Raw genomic sequence first — 27,094 nt, forward strand, 5'->3', positions numbered from 1 at the left:
AAGCTTCGATCCTGGTCTCTTCACCATGAGTTAAGGAGCAATATCTTTCTCACAAGGTTGCCTAGTAATGTCTACGTGGGATGTTCAGACTTTCATTTTGTAAAAAGTGCCTTGGAAGAGACCCAAGTACTCATATCTTTACCTTTCAAAGTCAGACACTTGTCATATGGAGAGTAAGTCCTAAACCCAAGCAAGCACACAAATGAGGGAGCCTGGCCTCGTGTGTGAGAGGATGGATTTGGGGTTGCTATGGCTTGTACGTGTCCCCCAAAGGCCCATGTGTTAAAAGCTAGATCCTCAGCCCAAGGTGCTGTAGGGAAGTAGTAAGACCTTCAGAGGTGGGGCTTGGGGGAGGAAGGTCATTGGGGGGTGTGCCCTTTAGGGGATACTGAGACCCTGAGTCCATCCTCCTCCCCACCCCACCCCCCTTCCTGGCCTGGCATAATGCACTGTGGCCCAAGAAAGAGGGCCAAGCAACTATATTCTGAAACTCAGAGCCAAAATAACCCTTTTTCTTTTTAAGTTGATTTATCTCAGGCATTTGTCACAGTAACAGCAAGCTGACTACCACAGGGGTGATGTGATTATCCCCTGCTGTCCCACTGCCTACACACTCTACCTGGACAGACACTGGGCTCTGTTCATCAGGTAATGCTTGGCATACAGCTGGAGCTCAATAAATGTTTCCTGAAGAAACGAAGTCACACTTTAGATTTTAAATATGCTGCAACCGTGAACAGACTTTACTCCTGAGTTGAAAACGTGACCGGGTCTTAATGACCCTTAGATGTCATTTGCTGGCTTCTTTGTGGATTATTGACTACTAGAGACCTGTGGCAAGAGCAAGGTTTCTGTGCCAGATGTCACTTCTAGCTCAAACACCAGTTGTATCAGTTTACAAACCTGTATAAAGTGTCTTGATTTCTTTGAAGTCCTATTTTGAAGATGGAACTTTATACTGACCCTTTTCCCTTTAACCATTTTCTATTTGTTTTTTGCTAAACATACGGCTTGCTTAGCTTAGAAAATTCATTGCTCTCCAGAAGAGAATTCTAGACATAAAGACTTCATAATTTTCTCAAGATTACAAGAATAGCAACTGTGTGTGTGTGTGTGTGTGTGTGTGTGTGTGTGTGTGTTGCTGAGGGCCAAATTCAGCCCAGCACTCTACCAGTAAGCTACATCCCCAGTCTCACAGTTTCTTTTGGGTAGATGCTGGCCTCTAACTCTTCTTAGAAGTCAGGTAAAAAGTAGGCGTCTCTGGAATGTTCTTCTGTAGCTAGCTTGAGGTAGAATTCAAGAGGCTTACAAGGAGACATAAAGGAGAGGAGACGGGGTGGAGCCCGTCGGGTCCTGGTGAACTGCGGCGAGGTCGCGGGTCATCAGTGCCATGGCAGCCGTGGCCTGTCCTCGTTCCTGTGGGCCACGGGCACTCTGCCAGACCAGAAGCCCACTGACCTACTTGTCCTAGCTATGACAGGTGAAAATAGAGATGTCTGGAACTTCCTCCCAAACAACATCACCAAAGACGGCGCGCAATCTGCTCCCACTGCCCCGCAGCCACCGTGCAAGTGCTGGCTGGAGGTGGCTTGGTGGAGGGTGCTCACCCGGCATGCGCAGGGCCCTGCCTTTCATTCCTGTTACCCAACGCCCCTGAAGAGAGGCCACTATCTGCCTTCCAGACCTTTCTGCGATGGAAGCTCCAGGAAGATCTTGTGAGCTAGAGTAAGGGGGGCCCGGCACCTTTGTTCTGAGATGACTAAGGACCTTCACAGACACCCCAGGGGCCTGCACAACAGCACAGGGAAGCGCACGCAGCTGAGGAAGCTGCTGAGCGCCCTTCCGCCCGCTGGCTGAGCTTCCTGCAGGTGCTGCGCTCCCCGCACGGCTGTATCCAGAGCCAGGAGACCCACCTGCAAGCGCTCTCCTCCCTCTTTCCCTTGGCATCATCAAAATGAAGCCAGTTTATTCTGTAGCTGTGAAAGGAGCAGAGCAGCCCCTGTGCTAAGCCAGCCCTGGCTGCACAGGAGGGCGAATCCGTGGAGGGAGTCAGCAGCCATGCCCCGGGAATCCAGGAGCCCCCAAGTCATAATCCCCCTCCAGGAGAGGACAATTGTGCAAGAAATACCCGCAAAAACAAACTACTTAACCCTGCCTGGGCCTTTGCCTCCAAACTGTAAAGGGGGAGGGACCCGCCAGCCACCTCTGAGGCCCTTTGGCTAAACTGTCTGAGATGCCTGGGTCAATTCCCATCCACACAGGCTGCGCCGAATGTCTTGCTGGCCACCGTCCAGCCAGCGCAGGTGCTGCAGGAGAGGGCCGAGGGGCAGAGGGATGGAAGACACGGAGCTGCCAGCGTGTGTCCCCTTACAACCGCAAGGAGGTCTCGCAGTGACAGTGACGGCCACTGCAAGATGCACTGAGCGGGGAGCTAAGCTGGGACCTCCTGTCCCCGCCCTGTGGAGGAGCAGGCTGAGGTCCTGGGAAGCCGCAGGCGCTGTGGAACACAGTGTGGCCATGATGGCAGGATTCCATTTTCCCTCTGGAGGGCAAGAGAAAGAGCTCTTCAAAGGGGCCTGTGATGCTCTGGGGTGCAGGACCAGCGAGCTAAGCTGGACTCGTAGAGGTGGAAAGGGTTCCTTCGCACCTGTGATGACTGGATGGCGCTGCCGTCCTCCTCCCAAAGGGCAGGGGAAGCCCTGCCACAGTGGGCACAATCAGTTGGCTTCCTCAGCGGCCGTCTCAGCCCGACACCCACATCCCCCTGTGGCCTTGGGGTGGGTGTTTGGGGGACCAGCTGCTATAGTAACAGCAAAGCCAGAACCCGGTGGGCCAGAGGAGTCTAAGGAGGGAAGAAGTTAAGGAACTCAAAATAAAAGATATTCTAAGTCAGTCCCCCTCTCCTCCAAGGCAATGGGGAACCCAGCCCCACCCCTCCCCACTGGCAACCACAATCGAGCCCCTGTAGACCCCACTTCTCCTTCCTTCCTTTCTTCCTTTCTTTCTTTCTTTCTTTCTTTCTTTCTTTCTTTCTTTCTTTCTTTCTTTCTTTCTTTCTGTGGTACCGGGGTTCCTGAAAGCCCTTCTACCTCCAGGCTATACTCCCAAACCTATTTTATACTTTTTATTTGGAAACAGGGTCTCTTAAGCCAGCGTGGCTGGCTTCGAACCTACGCGATCCTCCTGTCTTTGCCTCCCAAGTGCGGGGATTACAAGCGTGCGCCACCATGCCCGGTGAGTAGACGACATTTCTTGCACTCTGTCCAGAAGACCCTGCTTCACCGTCAAAAGAGATGATAGAGCCGGGTGTGGTGGTACACGCCTGTAATCCCAGCATTTGGGAGGTTGAGACAGGAGGATTGCGGGTTTGAGGCCAGCCTCAGCTACTTGGGCCTTTGCAACTCAGTGAGACCCTGTTTCAAAATAAAGAATAAAAAATAGGGCTGGGGTGTAGCTCAAATGCCCCTGGGTTCCATCCCCAGTACCACCATAAATAAATAAATAAATAAATAAATAAATAAATAAGATAGTAATTTTTTTCTGTGATCTTTGGAAATGGGACAGTGGATGTAAAAACAGTTTGGGAAACTGAAACCATTCACTTATCTGTAGCTGTGTTCTCACACTGCTGAAAGGCGTCAGGAAGTACCCTTCTTCCCACCACCCGTCAACAGAGGAGGCAGCCATAGCCCAGTGCCATTTACAGTTTGGGCTGGCATGTCCCTTCCCAAATACTTGTGCTGAAGTCCTAGCCTCAGTAGTTCAGAATGTGCCTGCATTTGGAGAGAGAGAGAAAGAGAGAGAGAGAGAGAGAGAGAGAGAGAGAGAGAGAGAGAGAGAGAACGAACGCGCGCATGCACCCTGGTGATGGTAGGGATGGAACCCTCGCACATCCTAGGCAAGTGTTCTTCCATGGAGCCACACCCCCGGCCCTTAGAGACAGCGTCTTTAAAGCAGTAATTGAGCTAAGATGAGGTCATTACGGTGGGCTCTAATCCAATCTGACACTCATAGGAAGAGGAGATTAGGACACAGATGCAGAGGGGAGACCATGTGAGGACACTGCAGGAACGCGGCCATCTGTGACAGAGAAACCCCTGTGTGACACCTCTGTTGTGAGGCCACACTTGCCACGGCCGTCCTCAGAGCTGCGAAGCCCACGCCGGCCGACGCGCCAGGGTCTGGCCACTGCGAGGACATCTATTGCTGTAGCTTTAGCAAGGCAGGATGAGGCTCTGTTAACTCAGGCTCCCTTTAGGATTTTTCTTATAATTTAACCAAGGGGAGCCCAGTTCATATCTAAAATATATACATAGAAAGAAGCTGATAAGCAAAAGATCATAATCGATTTTTAGGGTATACATGAGCCCAACTGGGGATCTGAGGTACATTTCCATGCGCATTTCACAAAGTGAGTGTTTGCCATTTGCAGAGTAGCTGCAGAGCCCACAGCGGCCTTGGCCCTTGAGAACGTCACATGGCGCTGGTAAGAGATGGGCTCGCCAGACGGGAGAGGAGCTCGCCCCTAAGCCCCTCTGCCCCCGCGATCCACCAGCAGGTCAGCTGGCCTTCCCATCCACTCTCCGCCTTTCTGGAATTGTCAACATGTTCCCAGGCCCGCGGATCCAGGCCTCCCAGGAACCCGCTGAGGCCCCTGCCAGCCCCGTCTCTATCGCTGACCAGGTCCCAAGAGAACTGAACCAGTTATTACCGTTCCCACGTTGCTGTGTGCTCCCACCCCGGGGCTAAATCGAGAATATAAACATACAACTGCTAGGAAGAGCCGGCCAAGTCTGCGCGCTGGGGCAGGCTTCCCGGTAGCAGGGATATTTGAGCCGAAAGGGGAGGGAGGGGAGCAGCTGTGGGAAGGCTGGGCCGAGGGGAGTACCGAAGACCTGGGAAGGAGACCTGCAGGGCCGCATGTCTGGGCCTAGGGCACAGAGGGCCCGGGAGGCGGCGCAGGAGATCCCGGGGACGGGAGTACAGGGGCACCACTGTGTTTCATAGGATCCGGGGAGGATGGGAACAGACTGGTGGGGGAGTGGGGATGCGCACTGGACGCTGCTAAGGAGGGCAGTGTGGAGTCCAGGTGCGGAAAGACAGGTGCTGGACCCGGGCAGGATATCCAGGCCCTGGGCAGAGCCGTACAGCAGAGAGAACAGCCTGATCAAGAAATAAGCGGAGGAGAGGGGGCTGCTGGCTCCCGCCGCAGGGTGCAGGTGAACGCTCTCAGACAGAGGTGGGGTCAGAGACGGGGACCTGAGCTTGGGATGTGTGGCCTTAGGACGTCTCTGTGACAACTAATGGGGATGGCAAAAGTGAGGCTGAAATTATAAAACTGTTTTTTAAAGGTACATATGTGTGTGTGTGTGTGTGTGTGTGTGTGTGTGTAAGTGTGAATGTGTGTATATGTATACATACATGCATATATTTGTAGACACACACATATATATACACATATATATGTATATACATGCAGACATAAATATATATATACATACACGCACATCCACATATATACATATATATTTGCAGTACTGAGGATTGAACCATGGTAGTTCTTTACTACTGATCTCTAGCCTTGTGCCTTTATTTATTTATTTATTTATTTATTTATTTTTTGAAACAGGGTCTCACTAAGTTGCTGGGGCTGGCTTCAAACTTGAAATCGTACCATCTCAGCCTGCTGAGTGCCTGATATCACAGTCATGCATCACCACATCAAGCTGAAGGTGCATTCTGAAAACCAAATTTAGCCAAGCATGTGATAGTGCATGCTTGCAATCCCAATACTTGGGAGGCGGAGACTGGAGGATTGGAGGTTCGCAATAAGCCTCAGCTACTTAGTGAGGCCCTCTGCAACTTAGTGAGACCCTTTTTCAAAATAAAAAGAACAAAAATGGAGCAGAGGGCATAGCTTAGAAGTAGAATACCCCTGGGTTCAATCCCCAGTACCAATAAATAAATAAATAAGCCTTGCATGGCAGCACATGCTTGTAATCCCAGCATTTAGGAGGCTGAAACGGGAGGATCGCGGTTCACAGACAACCTCAGCTACCACTTAGAGAGGCCCTTTGCAACTCAGTGAAGCACTGTTTCAAAATAAAGAATAAAAAATAGGGCAGGGGGTGTAGCTCAGAGGTCGAATATCCCTGGGTTCCATCCCCAGACCCACAAAAAATAAAAAATAAAAATAAATAAATAAATAAATTTTTTGTGGGTCTGGGGGTGGAACCCAGGGGCATTTGACCTCCGAGCTACACCCCCTGCCCTATTTTTTATTCTTTATTTTGAAACCGGGTCTCACTGAGTTGCAGAGGGCCTCACTAAGTAGCTGAGGCTGTCCCCGAACCACGATCCTCTGGTCTCAGCCTCCCGAATGCTGGGATTACAAGCGTGCGCCACCACGCCTGGCTAAATAAATAAAATTTTATAAACCAAATTTTATAGATTCAAAGTGGCCATGTCCCTAGAACCGTGAATATGGCGAGCGGCTCTCCCATCATGGCGCTGCAGGAGGAGACCGAGGTTGGGATGGGATTGCTGGCTGGCATGCTCCGAGCTCCCTCCCTCCCCACACTGAGCCGTTTCTGGGTAGCAGGCTGCCCTGCTCCGGCCCATCCCACAGTTCATCAGCCCCGGAGACCAACTGGGTCACTCGCTATCTCTGTGTTGTTATTTGCCAGGAACTTCCTGTTTGTTTGCATTTCGAGCGGCTCTAGCACACAGGACTGACAGATAAAATTCCATCTGTGGTTAATGGAAAGATCTGCTTAAAGGTTGCATCATTGCTGGAAAGAAACCTGAGCTCTGATTAAACTCTAGGGGCAAAGTCCCAACCTACCAAAACAGAATGCCTACTCTCCTCCTGCTAATCTTTTTTTTTTCCAACTTTGGAGCGGTAAAGTACCGAAATAAAGAATCAGACTGAAGGCGCCCAGCGCCCCAGAAGGAGCTGCTGAGGGCCCCCTAACAGCATCTTTATCCCTTCATCCCCATCATCTCTCTGGCTGAGAGCCGAAGGGAAGGAAAGGGCTGAGCCCGTCATCGTGCTGAAATGTAAGGTTTGGAAGACACACGCAGCACCGTCTAACTATAAGCCAGCTTGGAATGGAATCAGAACAAGTAATTTTAAAAAAATGTGCGGGCCCCTTCAGCTATTGGCTGATGCGTCGGTAACATCCACCCTTCTCCAGACTTTTGGCACAAGAACAAGTTAAAAACAAATGCTTTCAGTTTGCTTAAATGACAGCCCTTGGAAAAACCCAGTGACTGATACCGTGCACTGAGAACACTCGGGCTGTTCTCCCCGGGACGGGGCTCCTCCGCAAAGCAATCTGAGTAAAATGGCCCTTTTCAAAGAGGGTTTTTTTTTTTTTTTTAAAAAAAGGAGGTAAAGGTAATTAAGGATGTAAGAAAAATGTCGGCGCCATGTTAGCACAGGCTCAGTGCAAAGATACCTCGTACGTGTGTAAATGTGTACATGCGTGTGCGTGTGCTTAAGAGGAAAGCCCTACTACTTGCCTTCTTCCTCTCTGTTTTGTTTGAGCAAATCTACACTTTATCAGTTTTTATATGACCCTGGGGTGGGACAGTAAATTCCATAACTTATCAAAGCCTTTTTTATATATTTGAGACCGGGGCTAATTAAAATCAAATGCCATCTGCAGTCGATTGAACTTTATCCTAAGCCCTATAACATTCATTTCCAGTGTGGTCATCCCCACGCAGTGGCAACTCTGCCTTCCAATGCCTCTGAATAATGTTAAATCATCTTTTCCTTTTGTTAATAATATTAATTACACATCTCTCTGGACGTGAAGGTGTCACAGCAGGGCCCGACTCAACGTAGGAAAATGGTTCAGATGCTCTGCAATAAAAGATAACACTAAACGCTTATACAAAACAGCTAATTTTGCCAAATATTTAATTGGAATGACTAGGCAAAGTACATATTTGTCACGCTGACAGCTAATTGATTTGGTTTGCCTTAAAACTGGGTCCATGTAAACAAGAGGTTTTTCAGCGCGATGCGGAATTCATAATTGCTTCAGATGTCTATATACCTTCCCTGGGGCGAAAACTTTAATTAGAACCGTGGGACACAGTCAGCCAGTCATGTGCGGGCTCCCTGCAGGGCCGGGATGGCCCGGCTGTTTACCTTTTTTTTTTCTCCCTCTTTCTTCTTTATTGGCAGGATGCTTTGATAGCAGCCCTGCCAGGCGCTTATTAAGAAACTCTATATAAAAGGGATTCTTATTCAAAAATATTTAACTGCCAGAGCCTTTACTAGGAAGTCCCTCCCTCTCTCTGTTTCCTTCAATGGCATGACTGATTACTGAGAATATTTCACCCTCAGACCCAAAGTGAATGCAGCACTTTAGACCCTACCTGCAAACGAAGATACAGAGCAGCTCAGACCCTGCAGAGGGAGATGACCGAGGTGGCGCTCCAAGCCGCCTGCGCCTGCCCCCTGCACGCACACTTGTACACACGTCCCTTGTGCTAACCCCACTCTGCTGTGGGCTCCCCCATGCAGAGCCCGCTGGGCTGCACTGCGTTCTCCATTAATATTCATAGTTCCTGTTGTGGAAAGGATGGGAAGAGTCCGACCGACCGGCCAGTTGAGCACCTTTAGGTTCCGAAACAGCCTGCCCCTGGTGGTAACTCTCTGTGCAGGAGCAACATGGCAGCTCGGAGGGCATGGGAGGAAGGAGATGGTATCTGCCCAAGACAGCCCACTGCTTGCCTACAGTGAAGGGTGGAGGGGCGATGCAGCCCCTTCTTCCTAGCTTAGAATTTTCTCCCAGAGGGCAGATCATGGGCCGCTTGCAACCTTCTGGAACCCATACCTTTATCAGATGACTGCACAGAGTACCCGGCCTGCTCTTTTTTATACTGATGCAATCACCAGGTCCATTTGCCCCTCTCCAAGTGCCCCGTTCTGGGCGTCTGAGCAACTACAATCCAGCTTTGTTTCCTAGGGGAAGAAAATATCCTGGCCGTTTGGAAAAGCATTCCTTAGCCGGGGTTGGGGCGGGGGTGCAGGCCTGTAATCCTAGGATGTGGGAGGCTGAGATAGGAGAATCACAAGTTTGAGGTCAGGCTCAGCGACTCAGGGAGACCCTTCGCAACCTGATTCAAAATTCAAGACCCTGGTTCAAAATAAAATATAAAAAGGGCTCTCTGGGAGAGGTGGGCACGCTTGTAATCCCAGCGCTTGAGAGGCTGAGACAGGAGGATCGCACAGGTTCAAAGCCAGCCTCAGCTACTTAGTGAGGTTCTCAGCAACTTAATGAGACCCTGTTTCCAAATAAAATATAAAGTAGGCCTGGGAGTATAGCCTGGAGGTAGAAAGCCAGGTAGTATAACCCAGAGGTAGCAAGCCTCTGGGTTCCACCCTCCAATAGCACCAAAATATAAATAAATAAATAAATAAATAAATAAATAAATAAATAAAATAAAAAGGGTTGGAGGTGTAGCTCAGAGGTCAAATGTCCCTGGGTTAAATCCCACTACCTAAAAAAAGAATAAGAAGAAAGGAAGGAAGGAAAGAAGGAAGGAAGTTAGGAAGCAAGGAAGGAAGAAAGGAAGAAAATCCATTCTTCCCTTTCCAGGGTGAGAGCACCAGCCGATCCAATCATAGCCCCTTATAATCAGGTGAGATGAGATATGGTAAAGTGCCCGTCCATGCACGGCAGGATCCCTTAACAAACATTAAACTTTTTTCCTTGCTATGAAGGAATAACGGGGTTTGTAGAATCTCTCTCTCTCTCTCTCTCTCTCTCTCTCTCTCTCTCTCTCTCTCTCTCTCTCTCTCTCTCTCTCCATCCACCTACTCACCCATTCAATGATAAAATGAATTCAGGAATGCACTGAAGACCCATCTGCCCTTCCACAGCCCACTGAGAGGGAGGAGCTGCAGGAGGACCACTTCCTCCTCGTGCACTCCACATCAGAACGTGGAACAGAGAGAGGTGCCCCAAAGAGGGAACTTCAGCACACTGCCCGGGGAGGAGCTGCCCCTGCACGCGCCCCCAGTTCTGCCGATAAAACAGAAGACACGCTTGGGCCAACACCAAGAGCCCAAGACCCCATTCTTCCATGGAAATATAAATCTAAATGTTCTCTGGGCATCACTAAAATAATTTGATTACAGAAGTTCGGGTGCCAGACTAGCATTTAATACTTTGATTTTTTTTTAAGAAAAGAAAAATCTTTACTCATTGCAATAAAATTTTCTCCTTCCTATAGCAAGAGAAACTAAATACATGTGTTTTATCATTTAAACAATTTGAGGGAAAAATAACAAAATTAAGAAAAGATGATTTCCATGTCTGAAACTATGGTTTAGCGATGGTCACGTTTCTCTGCGGACTGCTTCTCACAGAGCCGGTTTCCCGCACGACACTCCTGTGAGGTACCACCTATTTTTCTATTTCTGGCTTCATTTTTCAGTCAGTCCCGTTACCAGTTCCCCAGTGAGTGGTGGGAAGAGCCAGCCACACAGTGAAGCATGTCCCAGACACCTGCTGAATGGATGAACTCATCAAAGGCTTACTTGGCCATCTGGGAATTTCAGTCTTACCAGGTGATCTATGGACTAATATTTGCCCCAAATTAATTTCTTATCTATGCAGAAAGGAAGTATAATGAACCACTCCAATACACTATTTTCCAATTATATTTGTTTTAATCTCAAACAGAGACCATATAAATTTTTAAGGAAAAAAAGTTATACTTTAACCATCCCAATTTTTAAATTCATGGTAGCCATTAAGATGTGTTAATGAGAACCATGAAATCATCCTTTCAGCCGGGCATGGTGGTGCACGCTTGTCATCCCAGCATCTGGGAGGCTGAGACAAGAGGATCGCAATTTGCAGACAGCTTCATCTACTTAGTGAGGCCCTTTGCAACTCAGTGAGACCCTGTTTCAAAATAAAGAATAAAGCCGGGCGTGGTGGTGCACGCTTGTAATCCCAGCATTCGGGAGGCTGAGACAGGAGGATCATGGTTAAAAGACAGCCTCAGCTATTTAGTGAAGCCCTTTGCAACTTTGAGACCTGTTTCAAAATAAAGAATAAAAAAATCAGGCTGGTGGGGGGGGGTAGCTCGGAGGTAGAATGCCTCTGAGTTCCATCCCCAGGACTGAAAATCAAAAATCAAAAAGGGATTGTGGCTCAGCAGTAGATCATCCCTGGATTAGATCCCCAGCACTATAAAAATGAATAAATAAATGGTTGAATGAATGACTGAAAAATGTAAACGAAAAAATTTAAAGGAGCCAGGAGTGTGGCTTAGGAGTGAAATACTTGCCTAGTATGTTCAAGGGCCTGGGTTCAATCCCTAGTACTGCCAAAACAAACAAAACAAAAAATCAAAAGCAAAAAAACAAAAACCAAACCTAAGGAACACTTTTTCCTAGTTGCACATCTTGGTCGCGGACAGCCTCGGCTACTTAGTGAGACCCTTTGCAACTCAGAGAGACCCGGTTTCAAAATAAAGAATAAAAAATAGGGCGGGAGGTTGGAGGTCGAATGCTCCTGGGTTCCATCTCCAGACCCTCAAAAAATAAAAATAAAAAAATAAAGCTTGGCGTGGTGGTGCACGCTTGTAATCCCCGCACTTGGGAGGCTGAGACAGGAGGATTGCGCAGGTTCAAAGCCAGCCTCAGCTACTTGGTGAGGCTCTCAGCAACTTAGTGAGACCCTGTTTCCAAATAAAATATAAAATGGGTCTGGGAGTATAGCCTGGAGGTAGAAAGCCTCTGGGTTCCACCCCCAGTACCACCAAAAAAATAAAGAATAAAAATAGAGCTGGGGGTATAGCTCTGAAGTAGAATGCCCCTAGGTTCTATCCCCAGTACCACAAAAAATAAAAAGAAAGAAAGCACCCATTTGCCTGATTTCTAATTTTATCATTAAAATGCTTGCTTAAGTTACTTACAGGTACAATTCACATACCTATCTCCGGTAGTTACTGTGCATTGTGCTGATAAAATATCAAGAGACCTACCCTCATGTGAAGGTTGCTTCCGACTAAGGAATTTATATTCTTAAGACTGACAAGAGATCCAAATATTTGGAGCATTTAGATGACCTGATAAGTTGCTACACCTATGTCTTATTTTATTTAAAGTAGATATAGCCGGGCGTGGTGGTGCACACTTGTAATCCCCATGCTTGGGAGACAGGAGGATCGCAAAGGTTCGAAGCCAACCTCAGCTGGCTTAAGAGACCCTGTTTCCAAATTTAAAAAAAAAAATTATATATATTAGGTCTGGGAGTGCAGCCCAGAGGTAGAAGGCCCCTGGGTTCCATCCCCAGTACCACCAAAAATAAATAAATAAATAAATAAATAAATAAATAAATAAATAAAGTCAATATGGAGCCTTGTATGGTGTTATATGACTGTACTCCCATTTTTTGGAAGGCTCAGGTTCAAGGTCAGCCTCAGCAACTTAGCGAGGCTCTTAGCAACTTAGTGAGACCCTGTTCCAAAATAAACGAGCGTTGTAGGTATAGCTTAGAGGTAGAGTACCCTAGGAGCAACCCTCGGTACCACAAAAACAACAACAACAAAATAAAACCAAAGCAGATATGGATAACTAGTATCTATGGAATTGCAGTACAGTATAGACACAACCATTTTGGGACCACAGACCCAAACACTCTAGTTTGGGAAAGCACCTGCCCATGTGTACCTGAGGGTCCATTCTGAGGAAGGTGTGAGGGCCTCTGCTACTCAAGGTTGACCTTTTAAAGGTTTTACTGTGATAAAAATGGTAGTAATCTTCAAGGCTTCCAATCTGCAAAACAAGAAGCGAGATGTTATCTGTTAGTACAAACAGTGTCAAAACTTTCCTTCCCACAGAAATCTGGCTGTTATCTGAGAAGCATATTCTGCACCCGGAGGAGAGAGAACCCTTCCCATCACGTGATCCACCTGTATCTCCGGCATCGCCAGTGTCTATGAACTGGAAAGTGGATTTAGACAGTTTTTACTAGATAAACAAGCCCTGGTCATGTTCCTGATGAAGCCCAGGCCCCATCACATCTTGTGGTAAGTTAATATCATTTCAAGTTTGCGCCGTCTTGGCCAAGTATTCAGACATGAACTAATGTTCAGTTTGGGCGAAGCATCCCTGAAGTAGCTAAGTTGGTGTCAAGTCAGGTCTACGCCAAAATATTTATTATAAACAAATTCCATCCTCTCCGCCCCACGGGTACACTGAAATAGCTAAGAACGAACACTCGCTCTCAAGGGCAACACGGAAGCCAAAGATCACACACGAGCCATCTGCTGTGGGATTGGGAAAGGGTCAGATGAGAACATCCAACCCCCCCGGGGTGTCCCAGCTTCCTGCCAGGGGCAGTTTTTCAGGACAGATTTCCACTGGAGGGCTGGATGGAACCAGCGAAGCCATGCGGCCCAATCTCTGGTCTTTAGCAAGGGCTGACCCGCCCGCAGTGCAGACCTGCCCTCCTGTCCCAGGACCCTCGAGCACTGTTCTGGAGGGCCAGCTTCCTGCTTTGACTCACTAGTTATAGGCAATTACTAGACGATGTCCTCCCTGAAAGAAGGGCTTTCAAAACGCCACAGACACTGTCCTGTTCCCCATCTCAGGCTAAACCATCCCAGTTTTAAAGCTGGAATTTATGGCTACGGTAGTCCCCCCCCCCCCCGCCGGCAATCTGTGGTTTCGCTTTCTGAGGTTATCAGTTACCTGCGGTTAACCACGTCCTGAAAATATTAAATGAAAAGTTCTAGAAATCCAGGATTCGTGTTTTAAAGCATGCTGGTACAACTGTTCTATTAGTAATTATTGTCGATATCTTATTATACCTAGTTCATAAACTTTGTTATGTATGTTTAGGAAAAACAGTATGGGTGCGCATATCTGTCTATGTGTGTATGTATACACATTATACTAGCAGCATAACATACTATACATCATATATTGTTTACTATTGTATATTACATGTGGTACATATATGTGTACATATATATTACATGTGGTACATATATGTGCGTGCATATATATTACATGTGGCACATATATATGTGTATATATACATAGATATATACATGCACACTATCAGTATACACACATATACTATGTGGATAGTGTATATATATGTGTGTGTATATTATATGTACATATATACACATATACACGCATACACTATATCTGTCTATATGTGTACATGCACACTTGGCAGTTTCAGAAAACATCCATAAAACATCTTAGAACACAGCAGATAAGGGGGGCTATAATTGCACTCTAGGGCAGTTTATATGTGATGATTTTGAACATGAGTTTTCAGGGAGATAAGCCTGGTTCACACGCTCTTCACCATGAGCCAATGTGGCCTTGGGCAAGGATTTCCAATTCCTGTGTATCTTGATTCCTTCTGAGTAAAATAGGAATAAAGCTGCGTACCCCCCAAGCTTACTTAAGTAGGACTAAAGTCTCCCCAGGACACAGCACCCCTAGAACACGTGCTCCAACCTTAGCACAATCACTCTGTCTGCTCTCCTGACCCCAACAGAGGTGACTGGCCCAGGAAGAGACCTGAGGGACTCGGATGCTGAGTGGCCATTCCCACGCCTTTGCAAAGACAACGAAGCAGGTGTGTGAGAGAGGCCCGCTGGCCTCTTCACCACACCTCAGCTCTTCTCTCCAGCGATCCCGGCAGCCTGGCTGCCTCCTGTATTGGGGTTTTAAAATGAAGATGCTCCTTTCCACTTAAACCTGTTTATGCTGCTGAGGGCCACAGAGCATGAAATATTATGACAGCCATGTACATCAAAGCAGGCATCATCTGCAGCCTGCCTAGCTTAGTGCCCAGAGCTTAGATGCTGCTCAATGGATGCTGGCTGGCTCTGGCAGATGGAATTCATTCATATTCTCCCTCTCCTCTCCTCTCCTCTCCTCTCCTCTCCTCTCCTCTCCTCTCCTCTCCTCCCCTCCCCTCCCCTCCCCTCCCCTCTTCAAGGTCCTTCAATCCCCTCTCAAGGTCTGGAAGGATTTGGATCAAGGGTACATCTGTGTCTGCATCTAACTTGACCCCATCCTGCTGGGCAGCCTAGGTTTACTCTCTCTGAGCTTTGTTTCCTCATGAGACTGATAACTACCACCTTGCAGGGTTGGTTGCTTCAAGCTTTGAGTGAGAGGCATATGTACAAAGGAGCTGGCAGGTGCCCAGCAGGTGGGAAGCACTTGATGTGGTTTCCTGCAGTTCTGCTTCCTCAGTTCACTTTCTACCTCAACATAATTTTCTCTCATAAATTTCATCATTTGTTATGGTCAGATGCACAACATCCCCTGATCAGGGTTGATTTGGTTAAGTCATGAGGGCTGTAATCTCGTCAGTAGAGGAGTTCATTGTAATGGCTTTACTAGGTGGTCACCTGGGCTGGTGGTGTGGGGCTGGAGAAGGTGGGTCCCCGGGGTGTGGCCCTAGGGAGGCCCTTGCTGGCTGGCTGGCTCTCTATCTCTTGCTCCTGGCCTCCATAATGTGAGAAGAAACCCCTTGATTTCTTCTCTTTGCTCCTTCCCCCACCCCATCATGTCCTGAGCTCTAGAACCTGACCTCACATGGACTAAAGCCAGAATCTCTAAACAAACAAACAAACAAACAAACGAACGAATGAATAAATAAATAAATAAATAAATAAATAAATAAATAAATAATAAAACGTCCTCTAAATTGTGTGGTCATTCCTTTTGGATTATAGCAGCTGGGATGTTAATGGAGCCATCATTTCTGCTCAGTTTTTTTACACAAGAACTTTTACTTCTCTTCCTCCAGGTAAGTCACTTTGCTTCCTTCTGCATGTGTGCACAGACTCCTGCTGAAGCAAGCTAGGCCAGCCACAGAGGCGGTCCTGGAGCGGTAACCTATGGCATTATTTAATTAACATGCTGTTTTATAAGCAGACACCATCCCTGGGAGGTATTACGTTAACGCTTGGCCTTTTCACTCTGGAATGAAAGGATATGTCCCCATGCAGGGACACAGAGAAACTAAGAACTGAATGAAATTTGCTGGCAAAGGAAGGAATTGGTGACTGACCCTCAGCAGGGAGGCACTGCCTGGGAGCCATGATCATCCTTAGCAATGGCCCATAGGGGCTGGGCTGATGGGAGCTGTTCGCATTGAGGAATCAAGGAAAGGAACAGATGGTCCCCACAAGCTAACCAGGAAAACTGCCTCGGGGCAGCAGTGGCCAGAGCCACATCTGTTTGGACACTGACATCCAACTCAGCAAGAGGGCTGAGGGCCTGGGGCGGGTGGTCCCACCACCCAGGGGAGGAGGCACCAGCCAAGGTCACACCCCAGCTTGCAAAGCCAGCTGCGGAAGCTGGAGTCTCACTCACTGCTCCATCAGAATCCTGCAACATCTGTCCTTTCGTGCCTGGCTTATTTCACTTGAAATTAGGTCTGCAAGGTCCGTCCACATCGCGGCTAATCAGAATTTTCTTTATTTTTAAGGCTAAAGAATATTCCATTGTGTGGATGAGGCTAGCTGCGAAATGAAGCTAGTCTCTGTGGGGAAGGATGGCCTCCTATCACAGATGGGGAGACTGAAGCCAGGAGGTCAAGCTCAGTGTCGCCCTGGGGGCTCTGGAGTTCTGAAGCAGCTCAGACCTTGTTCTGATTATACACCTGATATCAAAAGACATAGAGATATACAAAATAAGGTTTAGTATGTTGCCACACTTTCGGTATGCCTGCAGGGTCAAACTGACAGAGGCCATATGCATAAGCATACAGTAGTCCCCCCATCCAAGAAGAAATGCTCCAAGAACTTCAGTGAATGCCTGAGACCGCAGATAGTCCCCAACCTCGGATGTGCTGTTTTTCTCCCTATACACATTTCTGATTAAGTTTAACTCATAAATTAGGCAGAGACTAACAATAATAAAATAGAACACTTACAATATGGTATAATAAAAGTTATGTAAGCCGGGAGTGGTGTCGAGCTCCTATAATCTGTGTGCTTAGGAGACTGAGACAGGAGGATCACAGTTTGAGGACAGCCTCAGCAAGTAGTGAAATTCTCAGTAACCTGGTGAGATGTTTCAAAACAAAAAAATTAAATTGGGCTGGGGTACATGTAGCTTGAAGGTAGAATGCCCCTGGGCTCAATCTCTAGTATGACAAAAAAATAAACAGATAAAAATAATTTATTTAAAACTTATAAATTATGCCGGGTGTGGTGGTGCATGCTTGTAATCCCCGCACTTGGGAGGCGGAGACAGGAGGATCACGCAGGTTCAAAGCCAGCCTCAGCTACTTTGTGAGGCTTTCAGCAACTTAAGTGAGACCCTGTTTCCAAATAAAATATAAAATGGGTCTGGGAGTATAGCTCGGAGGTAGAAAGCCTCTGGGTTCCACCTCCAGTACCACCAAAAATATAAAAATAAAAAAATAAAATAAAACTTATTAATTGGCCAGGCATGGTAGCACATGAGGTTCGTGGACAGCCTCAACTACTTAGTGGGGCCCTCTGCAACTCAGTGAGACTCAGTTTCAAAATAAAGAATAAAAAATAGGGCAGGGGGTGTAGCTCGGAGGTCGAATGACCCTGGGTTCCATCCCCAGACCTGCAAAAAAAAAAATTAAAAATAAAAACTTATGAATTGTTGCTGGGTGTGGTGGTACATGCTTGTAATCCCAGTACTTGAGAGGCTGACAGGTGGACCACAGGTTTGAGGTCAGCCTCAGCAAGTTAATGAGGCTCTCAGCAAACTGGTGAGACCATGTTTCAAACAAAACACAATTAATAAAATAGGGCTGGGGGTGTAGCTTGGAGGTAGAATACCTCTGGGTTTAAATCCCAGTACCATTTAAAAAAGGTATGAATTGTTTACTTCTTGAATTTTTCATTTAATGTTATTGGAGGTTTAGAAGCCAGGAGTCGTAGCACACACTTGAAATTCCAGCATGTGGGAGGCTGAGGCAGGAGGATCGCAGTTTGTGGCCAGCCTCAGCTGCTAGTTAGTGAGGCCCTGTGCAACTTAGTGCGTCCTTGTTTCAAAATAAAGAATAAAAAATAAATCTGGGGGTGTAGTTCAGAGGTAGAATGCCCCTGGGTTCCATCCCCAGTACTGCAAATAATAATAATAATAATAATAATAATAATAATAATAATAATATTGGAGATTGACTGTGGGTAACTGAAACTACAAAGTGAAAACTCAGATAAAGAGGGACTACTAGAGACAGGAAAGGCAGGAGAGCACAGCACAGCAGCTTTTAAACTCCAGGTAATCTTCTAAGGAAGTGTGTATATGTGTGTGTGTGTGTGTGTGTGTGTGTGTGTGTGTGTGTACACACGCGCACGCACAGAATGAAGAGTGAATGTAGTGTCTCAGGCTGCTAAGCCCAAGCTCCACCACTGAGCTACACTCCAAGCCCAGAAATATTCTGATTTTTTTTTTTTTACATTGTACTGATATTAAAGCCGTTGCTCCTCCCAGCTCAGCTGCCCGGCCATGTGGGCTGCTGTCTCTCGGCAGAGCCTGGGCCAGTGTCTGCCAGGCACTGGCTCTGCTTCCGTGGACACTGGTCCAAGGCGCTGGGTACCACTTCTCACGCTGGTATCTGAGCGGCCTGCCTCTGCGCACACGGGGAGCGCTGGCTCCCAGGGACTCGTGCTGCTTTCGGGCAGGGGCAGCCTCCGCTTCCTTCCCTTCCCTGGGAACAGGCAACACTCTTCCCCCACGGGCCCAGGAGCGTCCCCGTCCTGCCAGTAGATCTGCCTGCTGTTTTTCAAGTCCCAACATAAAATCTCAGTATGTTTTTTTCTCTGTCTCTCGCTCGTGGTATGTCCACGATGCATTCAGTGGAGCCAGTCTCTGAGCACAGCATCCTAGAGAAGAGACAATTTGCTGAATATCGAACGCTCTGCCTCTATTCAGCGTTGATATGTAGCTATACGCACTAGCTGATGAAATTGGTAACGTCATTAAAATGCCATTAAAAGCCTTGCCAAACGTTCTCAACCAGAACATTGGGAGAAATGAGGTCAAAGAACCCGGAGTGGGGAGAGCTGAGTGCGGTTTAACGCCTTTAACAGGATGCCCGCCTAGACATTTAAAAAAAATCTAGGTAATGTATGCTTGTGGCACAAAATAAGGAAAGCAGGAAAGGGCATGGAGTTGGCCGCAGTGAACTCAGCACAATTCCCCTTCTTCCTCCTGTCCCCAGCTGGACTCCCCCAACTTTAACTGAGTGTTTCCTGGTTCCGTAACAGCTTTTCACTGAGGGCTCCTGGCTCAATAAGACATGAACTGAGGGCTCCTGGCGCAGATGGTGAGCACCAGTTGAGCACACACCGGGCAGCACACTTGAGTTACAAGTCTAGGAGTGGATAAAAAGAGGCACAGGGCAGCGAAGGACCGTGTTCAAGTCCACACATCACGTCAACAGCACAGTGAGGATTCTTAACCGTCAACCCTCTGCCTCTCACACAATGGACGCCGTGAATTGCAGTGGGGACTCCTCGTCCTCCACAGCAGGTTCTTTCACGCAGAGCCAAGGGCCTCGGCAAGTGTTCACTCTGCTTCACTGCAGTAAAGAACTCACAGGAGATAGGCCCCGCAGTCCCTACGCATCTGGGTTCCATTATGCGCCTGCGTGCGGATGTGGGTGTGAAAGTGGTATACGCACGCAGGTACATACTGAGCTGTGTGTGCGTGTGCATGCATGCTTGTGTGCATATATACATGCATATAGCCATGAACCACTTAACCGTGAGGACGCATTCGGAGCAACGTGTCATAAGTTGTCTTAGCATTCACACGGCTATAACGCAAAGGCCAGGCCAGGTCACTTAGAGGAAGGAAGATTTGTTCACAGTTTCCTTGGAGATTTGGGGTTCAGTTCATGTCATGTGAGGCCAGGGGACCACGGACCTCCAGAAGCAAGAGTGAGGGGGAACATGTATAATCCCCAGGCTGCGCCCCAGGGACCCCTCCCTAGCAACCACACCCTCTTTCCACATCGCTACCTGTTTCCAGGAGGGGCATTCTAAATTCAAACCCCTACATTAGGCGATCTTGTGAGTTTATCGCAGAATGCTCCTGCGCACACACAGACGGCCCAGGTCACCCCCATCCAGGCCTCTTGATGCAACAAGAGACAGAAAAAACACAAGATTTACGAGGCTGCGGCTGGCCTAGTGCACACACTGTTTACACGGAACTCTTATAAGAAGAACACTCTAAAATGATGATGAATCGTATAGTTTACGTAAACCGGTACCAGTGCCGTTGATTATCATTGCTAAATGTCACGCCCTGTACATGATTCTATGCATATGTGCTATATTTCTGTAAACTGGCAGTGAGGTGGGTTTGTTTACACCGCCTGGCCACAAGCACACGGGAAGCGCTGTGCTCTGCAACGCAAGGCCAGCTATACCATCCCAAGGCGACAGGCGTTCTTCAGCCCCATCATACTCTAAGGAGCCGCCATGTCATAAGCCCATCGTTGACCAAAGCACAATTCTGTGGTGCCTAAGTATTCAAATGCTGTGTATACAGATATTTGTATGTATACATACACGTGCATATATTCAGATGTGTGTATATAGGCACATGTGTATATGACTGTGCAGGTGTTGCATATAACCACAAAAATATGTATTCAGGTGTGTACAGACACAGATGTGTGTATACATGGACACACACATGTAGCTGCACATCTTTGCATAGACACATAGTGGAGTTGCATGTCTTCGAGTACATGTGTATTTATGCAAGGTTCATAAACAAATGACTCTGAACACAACCAGCCAGCAAGCCGGGCACGGTGGCGCACACTTGTTAACCCAGCATTTGGGAGGCTGAGACAGGAGGATCGTGGTTCACGGTCAGCCTCAGCTACTCAGTGAGACCCTTTGCAACTCAGTAAGACCCTGTTTGAAAATAAAGAATAGAAAACAGGACTGGGGGTGTAGCTTGGAGGTAGAGTGCCCCAGGATTCCATCCCCAGTACTGAAAATAAATAAATAAATAAATAAATAAATAAATAAATAAATAAATAAACACACACACAACCAGCCAAGTCCTTGGTTTTCCCATACCCTCTGGAGTCATAGCCAGTTGTCCTAATTCAGAACCCCTGGATCTGCGGCTGTCCACCTTGGTGTGTGTCAGAGTCACCCTATCGGCTTGGGCAAACCTACTATGTGCGGGCCTGACCTCGAATGGAGCTTCTGACTGTGCTGGGCCTGGGTTCTGAGGCCTCTTCCAGGACAGCCCCACAGGTTTCCCACACTCAGGACGGCGTCGGCTCCTCTGTCGAGCCTTTCCCAACCCCACGTGGGTCCTGAACACGCTGCATGGAAAACGCCAAGTCCTCCGGGGATGGAACCAGCCCTCCCCAGGGCTGCCCCGGCGCCTGGCCAGGTCAGCAAAGGACTCTCACTGAAACTGGATGGTAACCACCTCATTTGTTCCTCACCCAAGTGCCTTCCTCCTCTCAAAGTGGCGCTTTAAATGGTTTGAAACTAGCCAGGCATGATGGCACACACTTGCAATCCCAGTACTTGGGAGGCTGAGACAAGAGGATCGTAGGTTTGCCGACAGCCTCAGCTACTTAGTGAGGCCCTCTGCAACTTAGTGAGACCCTGTTTCAAAATAAAGAATAAAAAAATAGTAGCTCAGAGGTAGAATACCCCTGGGTTCCATCCACAGTACTAAAAAAAAAAAAAAGGTTCTAAACTAGTTCACCCACTGACCCACTGGCCCTGGCCCAGTGCAGACAGCCTCATGGCTCTGCCAGGCCCCTCTCTGGCCTCACTGCCCCTTTGGCCATTTTCGCCCCTGCGCAGGCCACAAGAAGCTTTCCACCATTGCGCCAAGCCATCCCTCCGGCTACAGGCTTGGCCCCCACCTGCACCACCTGCTATGCTTCAGTGATGCTGCTGCATGCAGGGACCTCACCCACTGCTCTCACCCCAAGCGTGAACAGTCTCCCCACACTGACAGGACCGGTTCCTACCGCCTCCAGGAAGCCCTCCAGACTTCCCGCCTGTCTGCCCACGTGTGACTGTCACACACTCTGCCACTCCTTCCCTCTGCCCCAAGCTCCTCCTCAAGGGCAGGAACTCCATCACCTACCAACCCTCAGGGCCTCTGGTGTCCAGGAGTTCTCAAAAATAGCTTGGTAAAAGGAACAGAACTTCAGCTCCCAATGACACGGGGTGGGTGGGCACAGGCACGGCGTCTTCCTCATCCCGCTGATGGAGACCAAGTGCTCTGGCCCAGCCGCTGCCGGCTCTCCTCTGGGCCCCTCAGTGCCCCTCTCGGGACAGGCCGGAGCCCTGGAGCTCAGTGCTGTGACGCCAGGGGGTCTCCTGCAGGCAAGACTGAAAAAGTAAGGGCTCTGTGCACAGGAGCACACCCTGCAGACAGCCTCAGCTACTGAGTGAGGCTCTTTGCAACTCAGTTGAGACCTTGTTTCAAAAATAAAGAATAAAAAATAGAGCTAGGGGTGTAGCTTGGAGGTAAAAGTCCCTGGGTTCAATTCCTAGTACCAGAAAGAAAGGAAGGAAAGAAGGGAAAAAGGAAGGAAAGAAGGCAAGAAAGAAGGAAGGAAGGTCTTACATAGGAGTCAAGTCCATCCTTAGTACTGCAAAAAAAAAAAAGAAAGAAAGAAAAGAAAAAAGAACAAAGAAAGAGGAAAAGAAAGAAACGCAAGCTTCAGATTCCCTGGCTGCTCTGCCTGCTCCTGTGAGTGCCTACAGAGCTCAGCACCTGCTGCCAGCTCAGACCCGCCCTCGCTTCTTGAAGGCAAAGAGGAAGACTTGGTTTTGTTGGAGGAACAGAGGAAGCCCCCCCTCCGGCCCCGTCATTTGTCTTGTCTGATTCGCAGCCCGGCCGCTGCTGAGCGGGAGTGCGCCCACCAGGCTACCCCGTGACCTCAGACGGTTCCGAAGGTCCACACGCTCACGAAGCTCGCCAATGGACGTGACTGCCGCGCAATCCCCAGCCCGAGCCAGCTGGCTGGCTTCTGCAGGGAGGCGCCGGCCCAGCGCATGCTTTGGTCACTCCACCAAGGGCCCTCCCGCTTCCCCAGGCCCGCAGCTCAATCCTGCCCCGGCCACACAGCTGATAGCAGCCACCACGTGTCACAATTCAAGGTCTCAAAAATGAATGGGCCATAGATGAGGCTTCTGACTTTGCAAAAAATAACAAAACAAACAAAAAGATTCACTTGATCACTCCCGCAGCCTGCCCTTGGCTGGAAACAGATGTTCCAGCCCCGTCCGCTCTGCAGCGAGCTTACCGGCCTCCGGGGCTGCTTGGGCCTCCTCGGGCCCAGCGTCTTCCCAGAGCCTTGGCTTTCTAGAAGCGTCGGTGTCTAAAGTCATGGCCGGCTGAATTCAGTTATATAATTCTATTGATCCCAGTTGGTCTGCTTAAGAAAAACACAACTAATTAGAGCCCATAAAAACCTACACACCAAATTAATTCTGCACTGCTCCGGTGACTTCCGCCCCCCCAAAAAGTTATAAATATAGATGGCCACAGAACCTATATTTAGCCAGCACTGGGCTACCTGGCATTTATAATTAAGGAAGCCCAAAGAGAAGGAAAGAATGGACATTTTGTTGTTGTTGTTGTTTTAAAAGCACTTTTTAAAAACTGCTTCCCATTTCAGTCACATACACACAAACCAAAATTCTGTTATTGCAGTAATTACAATCCTGACCCAAGTTAAGAGGACTGCACGATTTCCCAGTCTCCTAAAATTACTTTCTTCACTATGTAGCCACCCAAAATGTGCCATTAAACTGTAGCCATTCAACTTCCTACAAATTCTTGCAAAATCATTCATTTTGACTTAGCAGGCTTCATTTTCCCTTCCCTTGAGTTGCCAACGGGAGGGGTTTGGCACGTGATGAAGCTCTTGAACTTCTGTACTTGGCCTTGGCGTCGACTTTGACTATCCACGGCGCTTTCTGAAAACTCCCACCATCTTTACTCTGAAGGGCTTCGTTTACGATCACTTACTAGTTTTGTTTTGGTACTAGAGACTGAACCCAGGGCCTCGAATGTGCTAAGCGAATACTCTTAATACCAGCTACATGCCACATCTTCCAGTTATTAGTTAAAGATTTCTTTATGGCTGTCTAGAATTAGTCATTTTACCAGATTCCTCATTCCGATGTCTCTTCGGTATTGATTTTTGTTCTCATTTGATTTTAAAAATAAATCATAAAATTCTTTCTAAAAAAAAATTCCATCCTAAAACCACTGTATGGGGCAAAGAGTGGTATGTGCGACGAGGGACATGGGGGACTTGGCAAGGTCTGGAGCCCAGCAGGTGAGGATGGTGCCCATGCTGGGGGAAGAGACCCAACAGGATCATGGGGAGGGAAGCCCACCGCAGGCATCAGAGTCCACGCAGGGCGAGGAGGGCGCCCACCAGGGATGATGCATCAGAGGACATGGCAAGCTGGCTACCCACCGGGGCACGGATCAAAGATGTCAACGCATGGACCAATGGGAGGTGGTTCTCCCACTGCTGGGGAAGAAAGTGATAGACAGGAGAGAGACTAGGAAGAGCCCTGGGCTGCTGGATGGGAATTAGAAATCCATGAATATTCAGTTTTCAATAAAGGTGGAGAAATAAATGCATATGTAAGTGTGTACATACTACGGTTTGGGTAAATGTCCCCCAAAGGCCCAGGTGAAGGCCTGGCCCCAGCCTGTGGTGGTAGTGTTGGGGGGGTGGCACCTTTAGGAGATGGGGCCCAGGGGGAGGAACTTAGGGGGGTGGCACCTTTAGGAGATGGGGCCCAGGGGGAGGAACTTAGGGGGGTGGCACCTTTAGGAGATGGGGCCCAGGGGGAGGAACTTAGGGGGGTGGCACCTTTAGGAGATGGGGCCCAGGGGGAGGAACTTAGGGGGGTGGCACCTTTAGGAGATGGGGCCCAGGGGGAGGAACTTAGGGGGGGTTGCACTTTTAGGAGATGGGGCCCAGGGGGAGGAACTTAGGTTATTGGAGCCTACCTTCTTCAAAGGGAGTACTGGGACCCCGGCCCCTTTCTCTCCCTCTCCCTCTCCTCTTTCCTCTCTCCCCTCTCTCTTGCTTCCTTGCTGCAGTTAAGGAGCTGAGTTCCACTCCACAGTCCCATCATGATGTGTGGCCTTACCCCAGGCTCAGAAATGACAGGACCGACTGACTATGGACTGAAACCTCAAAGCCGTGGATCAAAATGAGCCTGTCCTCCTTCGAGGTTGATTGGCTCAGGTGTTTTGTCACAGTCACAGAATGCTGATTAACACAATGTGTGTATGTGGGTGCGGACACGCGGGCCCCATCTCCCCCCACAGAGCAGGCGTGGGGGCGACAATGGTGCGAAAGCAAAAGTCCTACCAAAAGCTCGGACCTTGGCTTCTAAATGCCATCTTGTTACCATACGGAACACTTCCACGGGGAGGGGGCCGATTTCAGCATTAGGGCAGAGAAATTACAAGAGAAATGTTTTAGCAAACGTTTTAGCAAATGTTTTAGCAAAAAGCAAAAAAGAGCCAAAGAACTTCAGAGACATATCAAAAAGATATAGATGCCAGACTGAGCACACTGGGCTCAAGATGGACATCAGCACACAGAAGCATTCTAGTGGCTATAATCCACCAACCAAACTTAAGATACCATCAATCTCTGTAGGTGTAGGTGCACTAGTAGTACAGTCAACATTTTATAGAAATACATGGGTTTTTTTCTTACATAGTTTCAAAGTATGACTCCACAAAATAATTAATTATAGAGGCAAAAGGAGAAATGTCACAGTGAAAATTCTGGTTGAAAACCACCTGGAAGGGCCAGGCGTGGTGGCGCACGTTTGTAATCCCTGTGCTTGGGAGGCCGAGACAGGAGGATCGCACAGGTTCGAAGCCAGCCTCAGCTACTTAGTGAGGCTCTCAGCAACTTAGTGAGACCCTGGTTCCAAATAAAGCATAAAACAGGTCTGGAAGTATAGCCCGGAGGTAGAAAAGCCCCTGGGTTCTCTTTGCAAACAGGATCTCATCAGGGTGCTGAGCGCCTTGCTAGTTTGCTTACTTTGAGGCTGGTCACAAACCTGCAATCCTTCTGTCTCAGCCTTCCAAGTACTGGGATTACAGGCACACACCACCACACCCAGTGGATATTTATTTTTAAAGTGAAAATTCTGAAGATTAATCTTGCTAAAATACCTTTTGATTTCCCTTAGGATAATGACTCTCAAGTGATGGCATTTTAGAAATCAAAGTCTGAATCTCCAATACTTTCAAAAGGATAATTTTTTTTTTCTTTCTTAATCTTGGAACCTTCTTCAACATGACTTTCCTCCATGACACGGCCGCACACTGCAGCTTAGCGCTTCTTTCTGAGGAGCTTGGTAGGGGGCAGCAGGAGCCAGGTCCTCCCCTGGCCCCCTGCCCAGCTGCAACCTTGGGTTCTTGGTGCAGACTCAGGGATGGGAAGAGCAACCAGCTTGTCCAGGATTGGTATGCACAAGTCACAGATATACCTCATGGCATTCACAACCAGAAAGACTAAAAAATTAAAATAAAGGTGGGCGTGGTGGCGCACGCTTGTAATCCCCACGCTTGGGAGGCAGAGACAGGAGGATCGTGCAGGTTCAAAGCCAGCCGCCGGCGCTGGCTTAGGAGACCCTGTTTCCAAATAAAAATATAAAATAGGTCTGGGAGTGTAGCCTGGAGGTAGAAGGACTTCCAGGAACCCCAGTACCACCACCACCACTAATAATAATAATAATAATAATAATAATAATAATAAGACTAAAAAAGTAGGGCTGGGGGTGTAGCTTGGAGGTACAATACCCCTGGGTCCCATCCCCAGTACTGGATATAAATAAACAAACAAACAAATAAACAAGAAGGAAATCCTGACACATGCCACTAAAGATGAGCCTTAAGCATATTACACTAAGTGAAATAAGCCAGCCACCCATGGACAGACTTTGTAGGATTCTACTCCTACGAGGCGCCTAGAGTCACAAATCCTTAAGGACGGAAAGTAACATGGTGGTCACCAGGGGCTGGCGGAGGGGAGGTGAG

General features: G+C 48.2%; 1 protein-coding gene across 1 annotated transcript in view; it reads right to left on the minus strand.

Annotated features, from left to right (window-relative positions):
* PCSK6 (proprotein convertase subtilisin/kexin type 6) overlaps window positions 1-27,094 on the minus strand; it is a gene marked incomplete at both ends in the record, with an annotated part of 187,514 nt that overhangs the window by 122,327 nt on the left and 38,093 nt on the right. The window contains one exon of the mRNA XM_080691856.1: window positions 12,707-12,811. Within this exon, the coding sequence (XP_080547982.1) occupies window positions 12,707-12,811 (105 nt within the window). The remainder of the gene's footprint in view (window positions 1-12,706; window positions 12,812-27,094) is intronic.

Source organism: Muscardinus avellanarius (genome assembly GCF_963383645.1).
Source record: "Muscardinus avellanarius genome assembly, chromosome: 3".
In the NCBI taxonomy this organism is placed as follows: domain Eukaryota; kingdom Metazoa; phylum Chordata; class Mammalia; order Rodentia; family Gliridae; genus Muscardinus; species Muscardinus avellanarius.